This window comes from Equus przewalskii, chromosome 8 (genome assembly GCF_037783145.1).
Source record: "Equus przewalskii isolate Varuska chromosome 8, EquPr2, whole genome shotgun sequence".
Lineage (NCBI taxonomy): Eukaryota > Metazoa > Chordata > Mammalia > Perissodactyla > Equidae > Equus > Equus przewalskii.
In genome coordinates, this window is record NC_091838.1 from 47525591 (window position 1) to 47541566 (window position 15976).

The 15976-nt window shown below is 39.1% G+C and overlaps 1 protein-coding gene across 5 annotated transcripts in view; it reads left to right on the forward strand.

The window, feature by feature from the left end:
* The window catches only part of SPAG1 (sperm associated antigen 1), a 79678-nt gene extending 73006 nt beyond the window's left edge, over nucleotides 1-6672 (forward strand). For all 5 annotated transcript variants that reach the window (XM_070631861.1, XM_070631862.1, XM_070631864.1 and 2 more), the window contains 3 exons: nucleotides 3929-4093; nucleotides 5140-5511; nucleotides 5616-6672. In XM_070631861.1, the coding sequence (XP_070487962.1) occupies nucleotides 3929-4093; nucleotides 5140-5511; nucleotides 5616-5747 (669 nt within the window). In that variant the 3' untranslated portion in view covers nucleotides 5748-6672. The remainder of the gene's footprint in view (nucleotides 1-3928; nucleotides 4094-5139; nucleotides 5512-5615) is intronic.
* Nucleotides 6673-15976: the final 9304 nt, after the last annotated feature.

A 15976-nucleotide genomic window follows, 5' to 3' on the forward strand; every position in this document is an offset into this window, starting at 1 on the left:
GATTAAGGTGTTGGCAGCTTCCTTCTGAGGCCTGTGAGGAAATGTGTTCTGGGCCCGTCTCCTTGGCTTGAGGATGACTGTCTTCTCCCTGTGTCTTCACTTCATCTTCCCTCTGTACTTGTGTGTCCAAATATCCTCTTTTTATGAGGACACTAGTCATATTGGATTAGGGCCCACCCACATTTTGACTTGATTACCCCTTTAAAGACTAGCTCCAAACATGGTTACTTCTGAAATACTATGTGTTAGGAGTGCATCATACGCATTTTCAGGGGGACACAATTCAGCCCATAACAGAAGGTGAGGGATTAATTGAAGGTTGTTTGAGGGTAAAGTTGACAGGACATACTGAGCAGTAAAATATGTGGGGGAAGAAACAAAGGGGCTACCCTCCCAGGTTTCTGGTTTGGGTAACTGAGTGGTGAAGTGTGATAATGGAGGGTGAACAGGAGGAGGGAGAGGTTTGAGTGGGGAGAGGGATAGTTTGCTTTTGACCTTACCGAGTTTGAGATAGTTCTTTTAATGATGCCCATCACTGGCAGGGAAATATCTAAAAATATATTTTGTAAAACCTAGGTTTTGTTGGGAGAGGGCAGTGATGTTTTTGCGTAGTATCTAAATGAGTATGATCTGTGTGCATTGAGTGATCAGGCTTTTCTAGATCCTAGATCTCCTGAGGTTGCAGTAGAGCCACACCTGTACAGATGCTGAGACATGATCCCCAGGTCCGTGGAGCCATGCTGCTGCCCACCCTCCCTCTCTCCTGTCCCAGTTTGTTGAATTGTCAGATGAAGAGGGTCATAGGTCAAGGTGCAGAAGGGGCTCGAGTGCAGGAGTTGTGTCTGCATAGAACTAGAGTGCACCACCCTCCTGGTGTGTGAATGCGTTCATCCACTCGGGAGCTCCCCAGCTGCACTGTTTTCACAGTGCTGGTGCAGCCTGCCCCTGCCCCTTTTTGTTGGTTAGCAACACACTCATTTGTAAACCTCACGTAAAGATTTCCTAGATGGTGTGTGGCACCGTGAATTAAAACAGGTTTCTTCAAACTTTACTTACACTTTTTGAGCTTAATGGTTTTGGATACAGAAGGGTAGACGTGCATGACTCGAGTTTATGTATGGCCAGACTCTTAGAGCCAGTTGACCTTATACTGGCTGCCTGACTGTTTGAACTTGTTTACCTGACTGAAAGTCAGAAGGTGTACATAATGAAAGACCAGAATTTTATACTTCCTTGGAATGAATTCTAGACATTGTATTATGATGCAGAAAAATCACCCCAAATTTGAGTAATCCTATCCCACTAGATTATGAGGCTGGCAGCTTGTCTTTCTGGTTTGGCTTCTTACAGCTTGATTTATGTATCCTGTGGTTTGAATTGTGTGCCAAGTGAATTTAATTTCAGAATCTTCAAAGGCTACAGCTGCTCATGCAGTGTGTCAGAACTCACGCCCGGATCTGCTCCCTCTGTCAGGAGGAAGTGCACAGGGGCTCGCGGTGAGCAGGGACCCGCCTGGAACTCTCAGCTGAACAGTCTGCTTTCCTAGATCTTTTGTTTGTTTTCTAACTGGTTTTAATCTTGTTTTTCTGTGTGCCAGTTTTGAAAAATAACAGGACTTTCCTTAATGTGCAGCTGTTCTTTACAAGGAAAGATAACTGAACATTTTGCTTTTACTTACAATTTGTTCCTTTTATTGAGTCCAACTTAGGTGCTAGGCTTTTGGAGCAAAGAGGTGAATAAGACATGTGCCTGCCGTAAGGAATTTACAGCCACCCAGGGATGCCACAAGGCCAAAAATATCAAAGAATACTATCTTATAAAATAATTGTTATTATAGTTTAAGCACATCTGTTAATAGTAAACATTATCACACACACATGTAATTATATTTGTCTTTTTTTTTTGAGGCCTGATAAGGTCATCAGCAACTTTTAATGTCTTCCTTTTTTCCAAAGCCCCCTTTTCTCTTTGTATAAGCTCTGCTCTTCCCTCCACACTGCATGGCTGGTTTCTCTTCATCTTGTGTTGTTTGACATCTGTATCAAAAGGAGACTCCTTTCCCCTCCTTAGTATCCATCTCAACCCTTGGTCTTCTTAATTGCATTAATGACAGTCCACACTCTCTCATTCATTTGTTTACTTGTTTTCTTACAGTTTCCCTTCACAAAGGTGGGGGCCATCGCTGTCCTTCTCGCACGGTGTGTTCAGGTCTCAGTACAGCGATGTGTCCAGTGGCATCAGTCAAGTGAGTGGACCTTGCCTGACCACTCTCTGATCCAGCAGGCTGGCCCCTCCTCTTGCACTGCCTTCCTGTTTGATGCTGTCCCCGCCCTTCCTGCTGTCCCGCCTTCTCTTCCCACTTACCTGCCTCTGTTTTAACACTCATTGAAGTGTATTTCCTGTTTTCTTAGGTCTCCTCCAACCACACAGATTGCTCTTTAGGCACAGACTTTTCTTGAATGGATGAAAAAATCATACCAACTCCTGTGTTGAACTTCCATTTCCAAGGCTGTAGCTCACAAATTCCTATTTTCAGGCCTCTTACTTGAGCTCCACGACTCTTATCACCATTCGCCTTCTGGTCATTGCTGCCTTGATCATCCCAAAGATTCTCTCTCTATGCCTCAGTTTCCTTATCTTTCATGGGACAATAAAAGGTAGTATTTAGTGTGCTATTTGAGAGTAAAGTAATAATACTTGCAAAATACTGAGAAGGGTAAGAGTTAGCTGTTCCTACTACCCCACCTTGCCCTGCTGCCTCACTTCCTTTCAGTGTGGTTCCCTGCCTGGGACACTTGGAATAGGAGACACTGTCATTTGTTTTTCTGTAGCAGGTTCCAGCTGTGCTGTTGTGACACAGTGGTATGTGGAGATTTGTTACTAATAGTACATAATGTTCTATAGTTTGTAAATAATTTACCTTTTTTTATAAATTAGAGCAGATTTAAGGTTTAAACACATCATTCTTACTCTTGTGTGTTGCTGGGTGGAGAGGGAAGGGATGTGGCATTATAGCTAGTCCCCCAGGAATGTCACATAACCACTAGCTTAGCTTACCTGTGCCTCAGCCTCCAGTGCATGCTGTCATTGAATGTCACGAATACCTAGAGAGGTTACACATCTTGGGAATTTTTCGCCTCCTCACAGAATTAATTTTGGTTTAATCAAAACCTGGATCTAGTCTTTAGTTCTAGAATATGGCCCGTCACAACAGACTGTGATTTTGTGGCATCTGTTTCTGCTACCAGTTCTGTGCTGTGTTTTGTTAAGCTTAGATTCCTTTTCTTCCCCCTCAACCTCCCCGGTGTACTGACTGACTCTATGGAAGAATGAACGTTGACTCTAGGGTATTACAGTATACAACTTTGAAGGGTTTTATGGAACAAGATATTATGGTAACAACTAACATTTGTATACCCTTTTATAGGTTTAAACCACTCATATATGATTTTATTAATTCATTTATTACTTGGTACAGCCTTGTAAAAACTAGAGTAGAGAAGCTCTTATCATTTTTTTAAAGATGAGAAAACTGACGCTCAGGTTAAATGGGATCTTGTTCAAGTTTCACTGCTAGTAGGTGCAAATATGAGAATGTTCGTTCTTTCTTTCATTCATTTAGCAGACAACAGATGCCTACCATGTGTTAGGGACTGTGAAGATTGTGGTGAAACAGAATTGAACTTGAGTCTTCTAACTCCAGATTCTGTCCCCTTTCTTCTATAGGGGATGTTCGCTGTGTTATGAGTTCTAATATTTTAGCCTAAGAGTTACCGCAGGGGCCTCACTCGATCATCGTGGTGCTAATGGGAACCCACTGTACACACACTGCACCACTCAGCTGAGCGTTCGCACTCCCACTTGGGCTGATCTGCGCCCCTTCTCCTTTTATTTATGGAAATTACTTTCTCTGCCTTTCTACTTTCAGAATTATCAGAAGAGTTTAAACGATCTCAATAAAGTTATCCTGTTAGACTCAAGTATTGTTGAGGCAAAGGCAGAGCTGGAAGAGGTGACCAGATTCCTGACTATTAAGGATAATACAGTGTCATTCAGCAAAGAAAAGGAGAGAAGGAAAATTGAGATTCAAGAGGTATTTGTAATTGATTATCTTTGAAAATACTCTTGAGGATCTTATATTGGATTCTAAGGTCATATTCCTCTGAGTTCTGTAAACATTTTTTCATTTTGTGTTATTTTTCTGATAATCAATGAAAAATTTTAACCAATTTTAAAGACGAAAGTTTTCCTTTGCTGTGGTAATCAGCCATTCTATTTCCCAACTTGGGTCCGTGGGCAATATTGGGAGTCTGCATTACTGAGGTTCTTTTTTTCTTTGCCCCCCACCTCCCCTTCTGGCCTGTGGATTCCAGATTGCTCTGGGAGCCTGTGGCCATTGAGCTTTTCTTCAGGGTAGGCCTGGAGAATCCTGACAGGACTGACCCAGTTTCAGTGGCCTTGCAAACCAGAACCCATAGAGATTTTCCAGATTGGTTCAGACCTTTTTAGCACTCTGAAATGAGACTGGCCTCATCAGAGATCTCGGAATCCAAGAATCAAACCTTCCTTTGTGATTTCAGATAACTCAGTGTCTTGTGCTGGCTTTTTGCTTTGCCTTTGGTAAAGAATGTCAGCTCGTGAACTCCTGTGAATGCTTATATCATCCCATTTATCGTCTTACATTTCCACTAAAAGTAAGAGGCTAATATGTGAGTGAAGCTAGGAAGTTTTTTCCCCCTAACAAGGGAAGAAAAAACTATTTTTAGGGAACTGAAAAATGGAAGTTCACTTCTCTGTTAAATGTAAAGAAATAAGTAAATGTAAAATTTATCATGAAAAAGAAATAAAGTTGTTCTAGGTCGTCTTTTATACAGCAGCTTTATTCATGCAAAATTATTTAAAAATTTTGTCACATTTTCAATGTCAAAACATTTTTTAAAACTATGGATACTTATCTTAAAACTTCTCTTCCTGAAAAAAGTAGATTTTATGACTTATTACAAATTACACATTTTTCACTTAGAACTTGACTAAAATACAACCTACTTGTGTTTTTCAGTTGGTTCCCATTTTAATAAATGTAACTTGGGATGTGTGTGGTGGCTGTTGTGTCACAGTATAATTTTTTTCCTCATGAAGGTGAATGAAGGCCATGAAGAAGAGCCTGAGAGGACCTCCGAGGAGGTCTCCACTGACTGCCTTGCTTCTGAGAAGGGGGACACAAGCAATGGGCCACCAGAATACTATGAAAAACTGTCAATCATCAAGCCTAACAATGCCTATGAATTTGGTCAGGTTATAAACGCCATCAGTAGTAGGAAAGATAAAGAAGCTTGTGCACACCTTTTAGCCATCACTGAACCAAAAGATTTGCCAGTGTTGTTGAGTAACAAACTTGAAGGGGATACATTCCTCCTCCTCATTCAGGCTCTGAAAAATAATCTTATTGATAAAAATCCCTCACTGGTGTATCAGCATCTTTTATATCTGAGTAAAGCAGAAAGGTTTAAGGTAAGTGGCAAAATATCGTATTAACATTGATATTTTTTTTTAGGGTTTCTATAACTTTAAAATGAAAATTTTTTATGCTAATATAGTTTTTCTCTTTCTTTCAGATGATGTTGACACTAATTAGCAAAGGCCAAAAGGAGCAAATTGAACAGCTCTTTGATAACCTCTCAGACAGGCCAAATAAACATTTTACTTTAGAAGACGTACAAGCCCTAAAAAGGCAGTATGAGCTTTAAATCACAATTATTGTTAGATTTCTTCCATGCATGTATCTGTTCCAGTAATGTTAATGAAATGGTATTGTAATAGAGTAGCATGGATAAAACCTGGCTTAGAAAAGATCCCTTGGTCTGGACTATAAAATATTTTACTTATTTTTATACGTAGAACATGTATATTCTACAATCTCCTTTTTATTAGTTGTAAATATTTTCTTATGTACCAGCACTAACATCTTTATATTTAATAATAAGTATATTTGGAACTTGTTAAAATGCATTTTAATTTATATTATACATTTTCTTTTAATAACTCGTTAAAAACTTGAGTTAAATTACATTTTTTTGGATTATGGAGTCCTCTTAAGTTTGATAGAAATGTGTTTCTTTAAAATTCATTTTTAAAAGTGGAGATCAGTAAGAGTGATTATTATATCACCTTTATTTCCTGCCAAGATATATATAAATCCCATTTTATACTACTTGCGGATTATATTCCACTAAGATGAAATGCAATATAAGTCTGTCATATGAAATGATTATTAAATTGTGATTATTACTTTAGAACTATAAGAGGAACGTATTTTTTCTAATATGGAAGCATTGCCTAATAATTAACAAAAATTGCCAAAAACTTCTACCAGTTTTTACTAGATTTTAAAAAACTACTTTCTCTTATATATTGCTTATATAAGCAATAACAAAACAACCATTATATAATAGCAAACCAAGCCTGCGTTTCTACTTGAATTGTCACCTCCACATTTTTCTCAAACATTTAAATGTCTTCTTCCCCTGCCCCAATCTTTTTTTCCCTTTAAGCATGACCATATTTATTCCCTTAATGTAAAAGGGAAAGTGAAGACCTCTTATCACATTGAGCGCTCCTTTGTTAACTGGGTCAAAGTAAAGGTATTTCTTAACAATACAACATTCAGGTCTCTATTGGTGTACTGTCATTTATTTCTGTAGTCTTTAGTCAGTTCTTTTTCTGGAACATTTTCTTGTTCTTTAGAAGTGAGGATGAAAGATGAATATTATGTAATCTTTTTGAATTATAAACTATTCTAAAAATCATTGTGGGTAAATGGTACCTTTCAAACTGTGCCATTTTTCTTTTAAACTGTAATGGGTATTTAGTCTTCAAGCAAAGTTTTCTTCTTTTTAATGTTATTAAATTTTTGTAAAGGTAAATGATAGAGTGTTAGTAACTTCACAGTAGAGACAAAAAAAGGAAACGTTCTCTTTTGTTAACGGTTACATACCCAGCACCTAGCTGGATGGCGCTGAGCTGTCCGGCATCAGCAACCTCTCCCTCAGAGGAGGTGGAAAGCGGTGAGTGAGTGCCAGGCCATCTCAGTCCTCTGGGCTGTGGCTGAAGAAACCCATTTCTCCAGCAGCACCCAGAGTGCTGAAGTGGGACCTCCATGACTGAGGGGAGGGCAGAGAAAGTGAAGGAAGCAGATGAGAATATCAAAGGGCATTAAAGGAAAGTGGTTCCTGCTGACAGCTTCAGGACTTCCACAGGAAGTCCTGGGAGTATCCCACTCAAGGATCTCCCCACCGGGTCCAAGGGCACCCCTAACGCCCCCAGTGCTACACGCACACCTCCTCCCATTCTTGTGTCCGGATCCTTGTGCGTGACCCTGAGTGCGGTGGCAGCGAGAAAACGTCCGAGTGTTCTGAGAAAAACAGACTCATGTCTGTGGGCAAAGGAGAAACCGTGAACTGGAGCTTTAGCACCACCTTCTGGAAAACAAAAGAAGTGTTTCCAGCAGCGAGCCTGGTGAGTTTTAAGAAGAAAGGATGTAAGAGGTTAAGAATTCTGCTACAAGATTTTTAGTGATTACACAGAGCAAGAGGAATGCCCAGTCCTGCCCTTGAGAGCATTAGGGAAGGTTTCAAGGAAGTAATTTTGTAGCTTGAGAGAAAAGGACATAGCAGACAGAGGAAACAGGAGATGCAAAGGCATGAAGATGCATGTTGAAGCTGCATGTTGAATCCAAGTGTGAAATAACTGGGCATGTTCAGGGAACTGCATGTAATCTTAACATGAGTGGAGTACAAAGTTTGTGTGATAAACCTGAAGAAATGATAGTTGGATAGAATAGAAAGCTGTATGCTGCATATAAAATGGTAGAAATATCAGAGTTTTAATTATACAGTTTCCTTTGTGAGTCAGGCATTACTAGTCTTAACCAATACCTGGTTTTCTTGCCCTTCTGGGCACACATAAGGCTGTATTTTCAGCCTCTTTGTGATTGGTTAGGGCCACATGACCAGTTCCACCAACAGGGTAGAGGTAGAAGTGATGTGTTACTTTTGGGCCAAAGTATTCAAGAGCTGGCGCAGAGGCCTCCACGGTCTTTCCCTTGCTAGAGTGACTGAGAAGGTCTCAGGTTCCAGTTCGCGGGTTACAGGATGATGACACCTCCATCAGCCTGGTTCTGTGAGTGTCGGTCTGAAGCACAGTCCTGCCGATCTTCATTGGACGAATAGCGTGAACAAGAGACACTTTTTTCTGTAAAGTCACTGAGATTTTGGATTGTTTGTAATTATATCCAGACTTAACCTCTCACAATCTGTCTCTGTATCTCTTCTGCCTTAAGCCCTTAAATCTTTCTTGAGCTCCCGACCTGTAAAAACAACTTCAAACCGTTCATCTCCACATGGATGTCTCACAGACACTTCAAATGTAATACGCCCCAAACTGAACTCAGTTCCCTCAAACTCAGACTTCACTTACTTCGTATCTTGTGGGAAGTTAGCAGCATTCATACACTGGCCTAAGACAGAAACTTCAGATTCATCCTAGACTTTTCTTGGTCTCTCAAACTCCACATCCATTATTTCATCCAGGCACACTGTTTCATTAACCAAATACAGCACACCCAACATTGACTGGTTTTGCACAGGACGTTTCCCGTTCCAAATGCTCTCCCCTCTTCCCTCCAAAAAACAACAAGGCTAATTCTGAGTCATCCTTTAAGTCCAGTTCAAATGTCACCTCCCAGAGGATTTTCCTTACCTGCCTTGGCTGAGTTAATGATCTTTCTTTTCTCATATTGCCATGTGCGTAGCTCTACCATAGCTCTAAGCATCGTTTTGGTGTTTTGAGTTGACTTGTCTAAGACAGAAAACGTCTAGTTCTGTTCCCCATATTGCTCAGCAAAATGCCTGGCACAAAAGAGATTCAATAAATCTTCATTTGATGAATGAGAAGCATCACTAACTTTATATTTTGCGGTACATATATTACTTAAAGTATTTCAGTAGAATGTTAGCATTTGTTTTCTCTAATGGGTTGCTGTAAATCATGCATCTGGAAGTAGAAAAATCTCAGAGTAATTTTATATAGAGTGAGGGTGATTTATCATGAAAGCTTAAACTCATGCCTTAGGGACCTTATAAGCATATTTCTAGACATAAGAGTGAAAGACAAAATATTAAAACAGAAAAGAAGGGAAAAAACCCAAAGGCTCTAAATTAAAACCATTTGTGACAATACTTACTAGGTGTATAACACTCAAGCAAATCACAATCACTGGGCTTAAGTTTACATATTTTTAAATGATTAGTAAATATCATTGAGGCTGACATTATGTTTGTTGTGAAATAATATGAAAATACCTTTTAAGCTATATACTGGTTCATGGACAATATGAAAGCTCCCTGTGTGTAGAACCTGAATCTAGGGTTCTACATCTCCTAACTATGGACCATCGATTAATGTCCAGTCTCTGCAGTTGTTACCACATGATCCTATGTCCACTACCCCTGGTTACCTTCAGCCTCTTAAACTTAACTGAAATAACTGAGGCCATCCCATATGCCTGCTCCAATCAGCTTCCCTTCCGTTTGACTTAGCACCAAATTTTCCCCACTCTTTTCTCAGAAAGTAGTCTTCCCTCTCCTTTCTAATGCCGATACATGATCCAATCCCCTTTTCAAGGACCTTAGATTAACACTTTTTTTGCATCTGTAATATGTCCTTTTCTGTTGCTGCCTTCCTCTCAGCCTTCAAACCAACTCAACTCTTCCCCACCTAAAGAAAAGTCCCTCTAAGCTTCCATCCTTTCCTACACCATCACACAGTTGTGTGCTGCGTAATAATGTTTCAGTTAACGACAGACGGTATATACAATGGTGGTCCCATAAGATCAGAACCATATAGCCTAGGTGTGTAGCAGGCTATACCATCTAGGTTTGTGTAAGTGCACTCTATGACATTTACACAATGACAAAATTGCCTAACAACGCATTTCTCAGAACACAGCCCTGTCAAGTAACATATAACTGTATTTTTAAAAATAGATAACTTCCTCCGTCTTTCTGACCTCCCAAATTTCCTTTCTTAAAAGAAATTTGGAGGCTGGCCCTGTGGCCGAGTGGTTAAGTTCGCACGCTCCACTTCAGCGGCCCAGGGTTTTTGCCTATTCGGATCTTGGGTGCGGACATGGCACCGCTCGTCAGGCACCGCTGAGGAGGCATCTCACATGCCACAACTAGAAGACCCACAACTAAAATATGCAACTATGTACTGGGGGGATGAAAAGCAGGAAAAAAAAAAAGATTGGCAACAGTTGTTAGCTCAGGTGCCAATCTTTAAAAAAAAAAAATTTGACTTCTACCTCCCATCACTATTGAAACTGCTCTTAACAACCTTGATCAAACACAGAAGCCTTTTCTTAGTCATAGAATTGAGTTACATTGTAGTCTGAAGAGGTTTTTTAGAGATCGTTTCATCTAAATCTAATCCCTTTATTTATATCAAAACCCAAATAACACAAGAGAATATTGTGTAATGTGAAATGCTGAGAAACTGTGACTGTCTTGGTTTTGCCCTTTTGCTGACATTTGTGGGCAAAGGAGGTGAAATTGGAAGGTGAAGAAGCAAAGCCTTAGGGCAGCTACAGCACTGAATCTAAACTGGCTATTCTATTTGTGAATTGCTCAGAATGAGCAATAATTTATCTAGGCAAATTCAGAGTACCTCCGTCATCAACGAGGTCTCAAAATGCAAAGGCTCTACAAGCTGACGCCAGAAAGTGGTGTCAAATATTGAGAATTTGATGTTTGTCAGGAAAGCTTCAAAGACATGCAACTGTAAGTTTAACCTTTTCATTTCCACTTCTTATGCATCTTGGTGAAAACTCACTTCATGTGATCAACTTGTGGTGCCTCACTGTTAGAAACGGTGTACTCTTCACTAGAGGCCTTCGCAGGGGGAAGGCCAAAAGGGGTGATGCTATGTTGTGTGCAAAGAGATTAATTGTGAGATGTAGCAGAACATTATGTTAAAGTGATTTCAAAGATATTTTCTTGGGGCCAGCCCGGTGGCGCAGCAGTTAAGTTCACATGTTCTGCTTCAGTGGCCCAGGGTTCGCCAGTTCAGACCCCAGGTGCGGATCTACACACTGCTTGTCAAGCCATGCTGTGGCAGGTGTCCCACATATAAAGTAGAGGAAGACGGGCACAGATGTTAGCTCAGGGCCAGCCTTCCTCAGCAAAAAGAGGAGGATTGGCAGCAGGTGTTAGCTCAGGGTTAATCTTCCTCAAAAAACAAAACAAAATGAAGATATTTTCTTACACTTGTTTTTCTAATATATTATGGGTTTTACTATCCAGGAACAGGATGGAGCAAAGTCTGTCCATTTGGAATTTGTTTTACTCCCCTACTAGCCAGTTGGCACCACTCAGACCAAAAAGACCCCTAAAGACTGATGTAGAAGTCATAGAATCCTGCATCTCTCAATTCTCTACTCAAGGGATGTCTGTTAGCAGAAATCTCTGTCTCCAGAATATAATGAATTTTGTCAAGGTTACAGGTTTTGATGCCTTTTGCCAAAAATCAAATAAAAGAGATGGTTGAAGGCTGATGGTAGAAAGGTAAATGAAAAACAAGCAGGAGACAGAGTATAAGAGACTCTTACAACTGCCTCCTCTCTTTTTATCAGGAAACTGCTTTAGAGCATAGATTTTGGCATCAGATAAACCTGGAATTAAATCCCAACTCTGATACTCAGGGGCTGTATAACCTTGAAGACTTTAGGTTCCTCATCTGCAAAATGAGGAGAGATCTTCTTACCATTCAGGATTGTAGCATTACGTAGTTCATGTAAAATGTCCGATGGTAGTTAATAAGTACCTTATCTTTCCTTCTATGTGTAAATTGCTTTCTTCCCATAAGTATACTAATCTCATTTATGTTGTTAGGATAAGAAAGCTCTTTTCAAATACTATGGACACCTTCACAGATAAGAGATACCCATTTAAGACCCCTCCAATAGAAATAGTATAGCCAGAGACATGGCTGGCCTTGGACATCTGGTGCCATCTCCTAGAAATTAGTCATGTTACAACAGCCAAGAGATTACGCCACAGGTTGAGCTGTACAGAGAATCTATTTGTAATAGCACGTATCCTTCTTTTCCAACCTGTCACTGTTCTGAGGGTGAGCCAGCACAAACAGTCGTACATTCAGAGTCTGGCATAGGCTGGTGGGTGCTTAGTAAATGTTGCATAAAAAATCTAGAGGACATTTCCCAAAAAGGTGCTCTGGTTTTGAACATTCAGATTAGAGAAGTTCCTACTGTTGAGAAGTTTATAATGACACTCTATTTCTTAAACAGTAGTTCTTGGAATATTTGCATCAGAATCACTTGAGAATCTTAGAGTCCAAGGGGTTGGGAATCTGACTTTGAAAATATCTCTGTGATTCTTAGGCAAGTTGGAACATACCACCCACTGTCCTGGAAGCCGAGTGTACAATAACTAATATCTGAGTTTCATAAACATTGTAAACTTAACTAAGTATTTATGATCCTCTGAATAAAGTATTGTAGGGGACAAATAAAAAAGATAGCTCCTGCTTTTAATGAGCTTATGACTAATTTGGAAGAAACAGAAAATAAAACTAAGTCCAAGAGACTCTAATGGGGAAAAAAAAGCATCAATGAAATGTTCAAGTGTCAAAGTAAAAGGGCCAAGCTCAGTTAATCAAGAACGTTTTCAGGAAGAGGTAAAATCTAAGGTTTTCAAATAGAGTTGAGTAGATGAGAAGGAAGAGCTCAGTATGATTGAACTACTTTACTGTAGAATGTCCAGTATCTCAATGCATTACAAATTTAGCTTAAAACTCTGCCACTGCAGCATGCTTCACTGTGTAGCAAGCAGAAACCAGACAGGATACTTACAAACCAAACTGACTTGGTTTTCTATTTCTCCTTAGCATTATCATAGTGACCTAAGTAAAATCCAAAAATAGCTGAAAATTTAATCTTACGAGCTGCCATTTGACCTTTTTTATGTCAGTTTTCCACTCAAATAGGACCAAGTATTTGCTATAATTAAGCAGTGGGTTGGGAGGACTAGTTCAACAAACAAAATTTCAATCTTAATTCATATTTGTGCTAAAACAAGGGCAAAGATTTCACTAGGATCGTTTTAATAAAAAAGACAGACAATGGGGCTGGCCCAGTGGCATAGTGGTTAAGTTCGCATGCTCTGCTTGGGTGGCCCAGGTTTTGTGGGTTTGGATCCCAGGCTCAGACCTACATACCACTCATCAAGCCATGCTGTAGCGGTGACCCACATACAAAATAGAGGAAGACTGGCACAAATGTTAGCTCAGGGACAATCTTCCTCATCAAAACAAAAAACCCAGACAATAACAAATGTTGGCAAGGATGTGGAGAAATTAGAAACCACATATATTGTTGGTGGAGTAAACGGTACAGCTGCTGCTTTAGAAAACAGTTTGGCAGTTCTTCAAAAAAGTTAAACAGTGTTACCATATGACCCAACAATTCTATTCCTAGTATCACACCCAAGAAAACTGAAAACACATGTTCACATAAACACTTAAACACAAATGTTCATAGCAGCATCATTTATAAGAGCCAGAAAGGTGGAAACAACCGAAATGTCCATCAACTAACTGATGAATGAATAAACAAAAATGTGGTATATCCATATATAATAGAATATTACTCAGCCGTAAAACGGAATGAAGTACTGATATATGCTACTCCATAGAGGAACCTAGGAAATGATGTAAAGTGAAAGAAGCCAGACACAAAAGGCCATTCATATAAAATGTCTCGAATGGACAAATCTATGCAGATAGAAAATAGATTAGTGACTTCCAGGGGCTGATAGGAGGGGGGGATGGGAACTGCTAATGGGTACAAGGTTTCTTTTTGGAGTGATAACAATGTTCTGGAATTAGAATGTGATGATGGTTGCAAAACCTTGTGAATATATTAAAAACTACTGAATTACACACTTTAAAAAGGGTGAATTTTGTGATATGTGAACCATATCTCAATTTTAAAAATTGAGGAAAAATAAAGCAACTCACCAATGCAGACAATAACTTACTTAGAGGCAGAGTCCTCCAATCAGTCCAAAAAGGCTACCCCTCTAAGCTTGTCAAGAATTTACCAGAAGGAATAAAGCTGAGGATGAGTGAAAGATTCAATACTTCCAATCTATGACTGGAAACAAGGTAAAGTTGTCTACTTTTACCATTCCTATTCAACACTGTAGTTATTGAAGGTTGAAGCCAATACAATAAGGCCCCCCCCCCCCCACACACACACACAAAAGTTACTAAAGGCATCGAGATTGCAAAGGGAGAAGTAAAACTGACTTTATTTGCAGATATGATTGTCTATGTAGAAAAATCCTATAGAATCTACTAAAAAGCTATTCGAATTAATAAAAGTGACATAAGTTTCTAGGATTCAAGATCAATCTACAAAAATTAATTGTATTTCTATATACTGGAAATGAATCCGAAATTGAGATTTTAAAAAAGATCTGTACACCGAAAACTACAAAGCACTGTTGAGAGAAGTTAAACCCAATAAATGGGTAGATACACCATATTCATGGATCAGAAGACTCAATATTGTTAAGATTTCAATTTTCCCCAAATTGACGAAAGCAATCACCATCAAAATCCCAGCAGGCTTTTTGGTAGCAATCTAGAAATTCCAGTATAAAGGTAGTATTCGGAGCTGTGGGAAAAGAACAGATTATTTAACAAACAGTGTCATCACAAATAGCTTTCCATCTGGAAGAAAATAAGATTGGACCTCTATATTATACTAAACAAATTCAAGACAGATTAAAGCAAATGTAAAAAATTAAATAAAAATATCACAAGAAATCTAGGAGCAAGGGAGACCTTAACCATGACTAGAAGATCTGAAATGCAGAATTAGACATATTTGACAATAGAGCTTTCATATGGCAAAAACAATAATACATGGGTAAAGAGTGTATGGGAAACCTCTGCACTATCTTTGCAACTTTTCTGTAAATCTAAAGATATTCCAAATAAAATTTAAGAATAAAATAAAATGCACAGCAATAAAGTCAACTTTATATATTATGATATAGCTATTATAATAGCTCTAATATATAATAGCTCTAATATATAATAGCTATAATAAAGATCTCTTTTAAATTGCCAAGGAGAAAACCACCCAAAAGAAAATAGGCAAAGGATATAATAGTCAATTTACAGAACAGCAAATCAAATACCACCATTCCCCTCCTCCCATCAAAAAGAAAACACACAAAAAGATGTACAAATTAACTAGTGGTAGGCACATGTAAAATCAGGTAATAGATATTACTTTATCCCAAACAGTCTTGCAAAAACTATAAAACTCTAGTATCTATTGTTGGTGGAACGCAGGGGAAAGTAGACTCATGTATTGTTAGTGAAATTGTAAATCATGACAGCCTTTTTGGGAAGGCAATCTCATAACCTTGTTAAAATTAAAATACATATACTTTTCAACCTAGCCATTTGATTTCCATGAATCTATCTCCCATAATTAAAACTAGCAGAAAATAAGGACTTATATATGAGGATGTTTCTTGCAGTGTTTTGTAGTGAGAAAAAAAAAAAAAGACACAAAGTGAACGCCCATCAATATGCAGCCATTAAAAAGAATGAATTGGAGCTATACCAGTTGACTTGGGCTGATTTCTATAAGATACTGAGAAAATCAAGAAAATAATCAATGCTGGGCTGGCCTCGTGGCTCAGCAGTTAAGTTCACATGTTCCGCTTCAGCGGCGGCCTGGGGTTTGCTGTTTTGGATCCTGGGTGCAGACCTACACACTGCTTGTAAGCCATGCTGTGGCAGGCGCCTACGTATAAAGTAGAGGAAGATGGGCACAGATGGTAGCTCAGGGCCAGTATCCCTCAGCAAAAAGAGGAGGATTGGC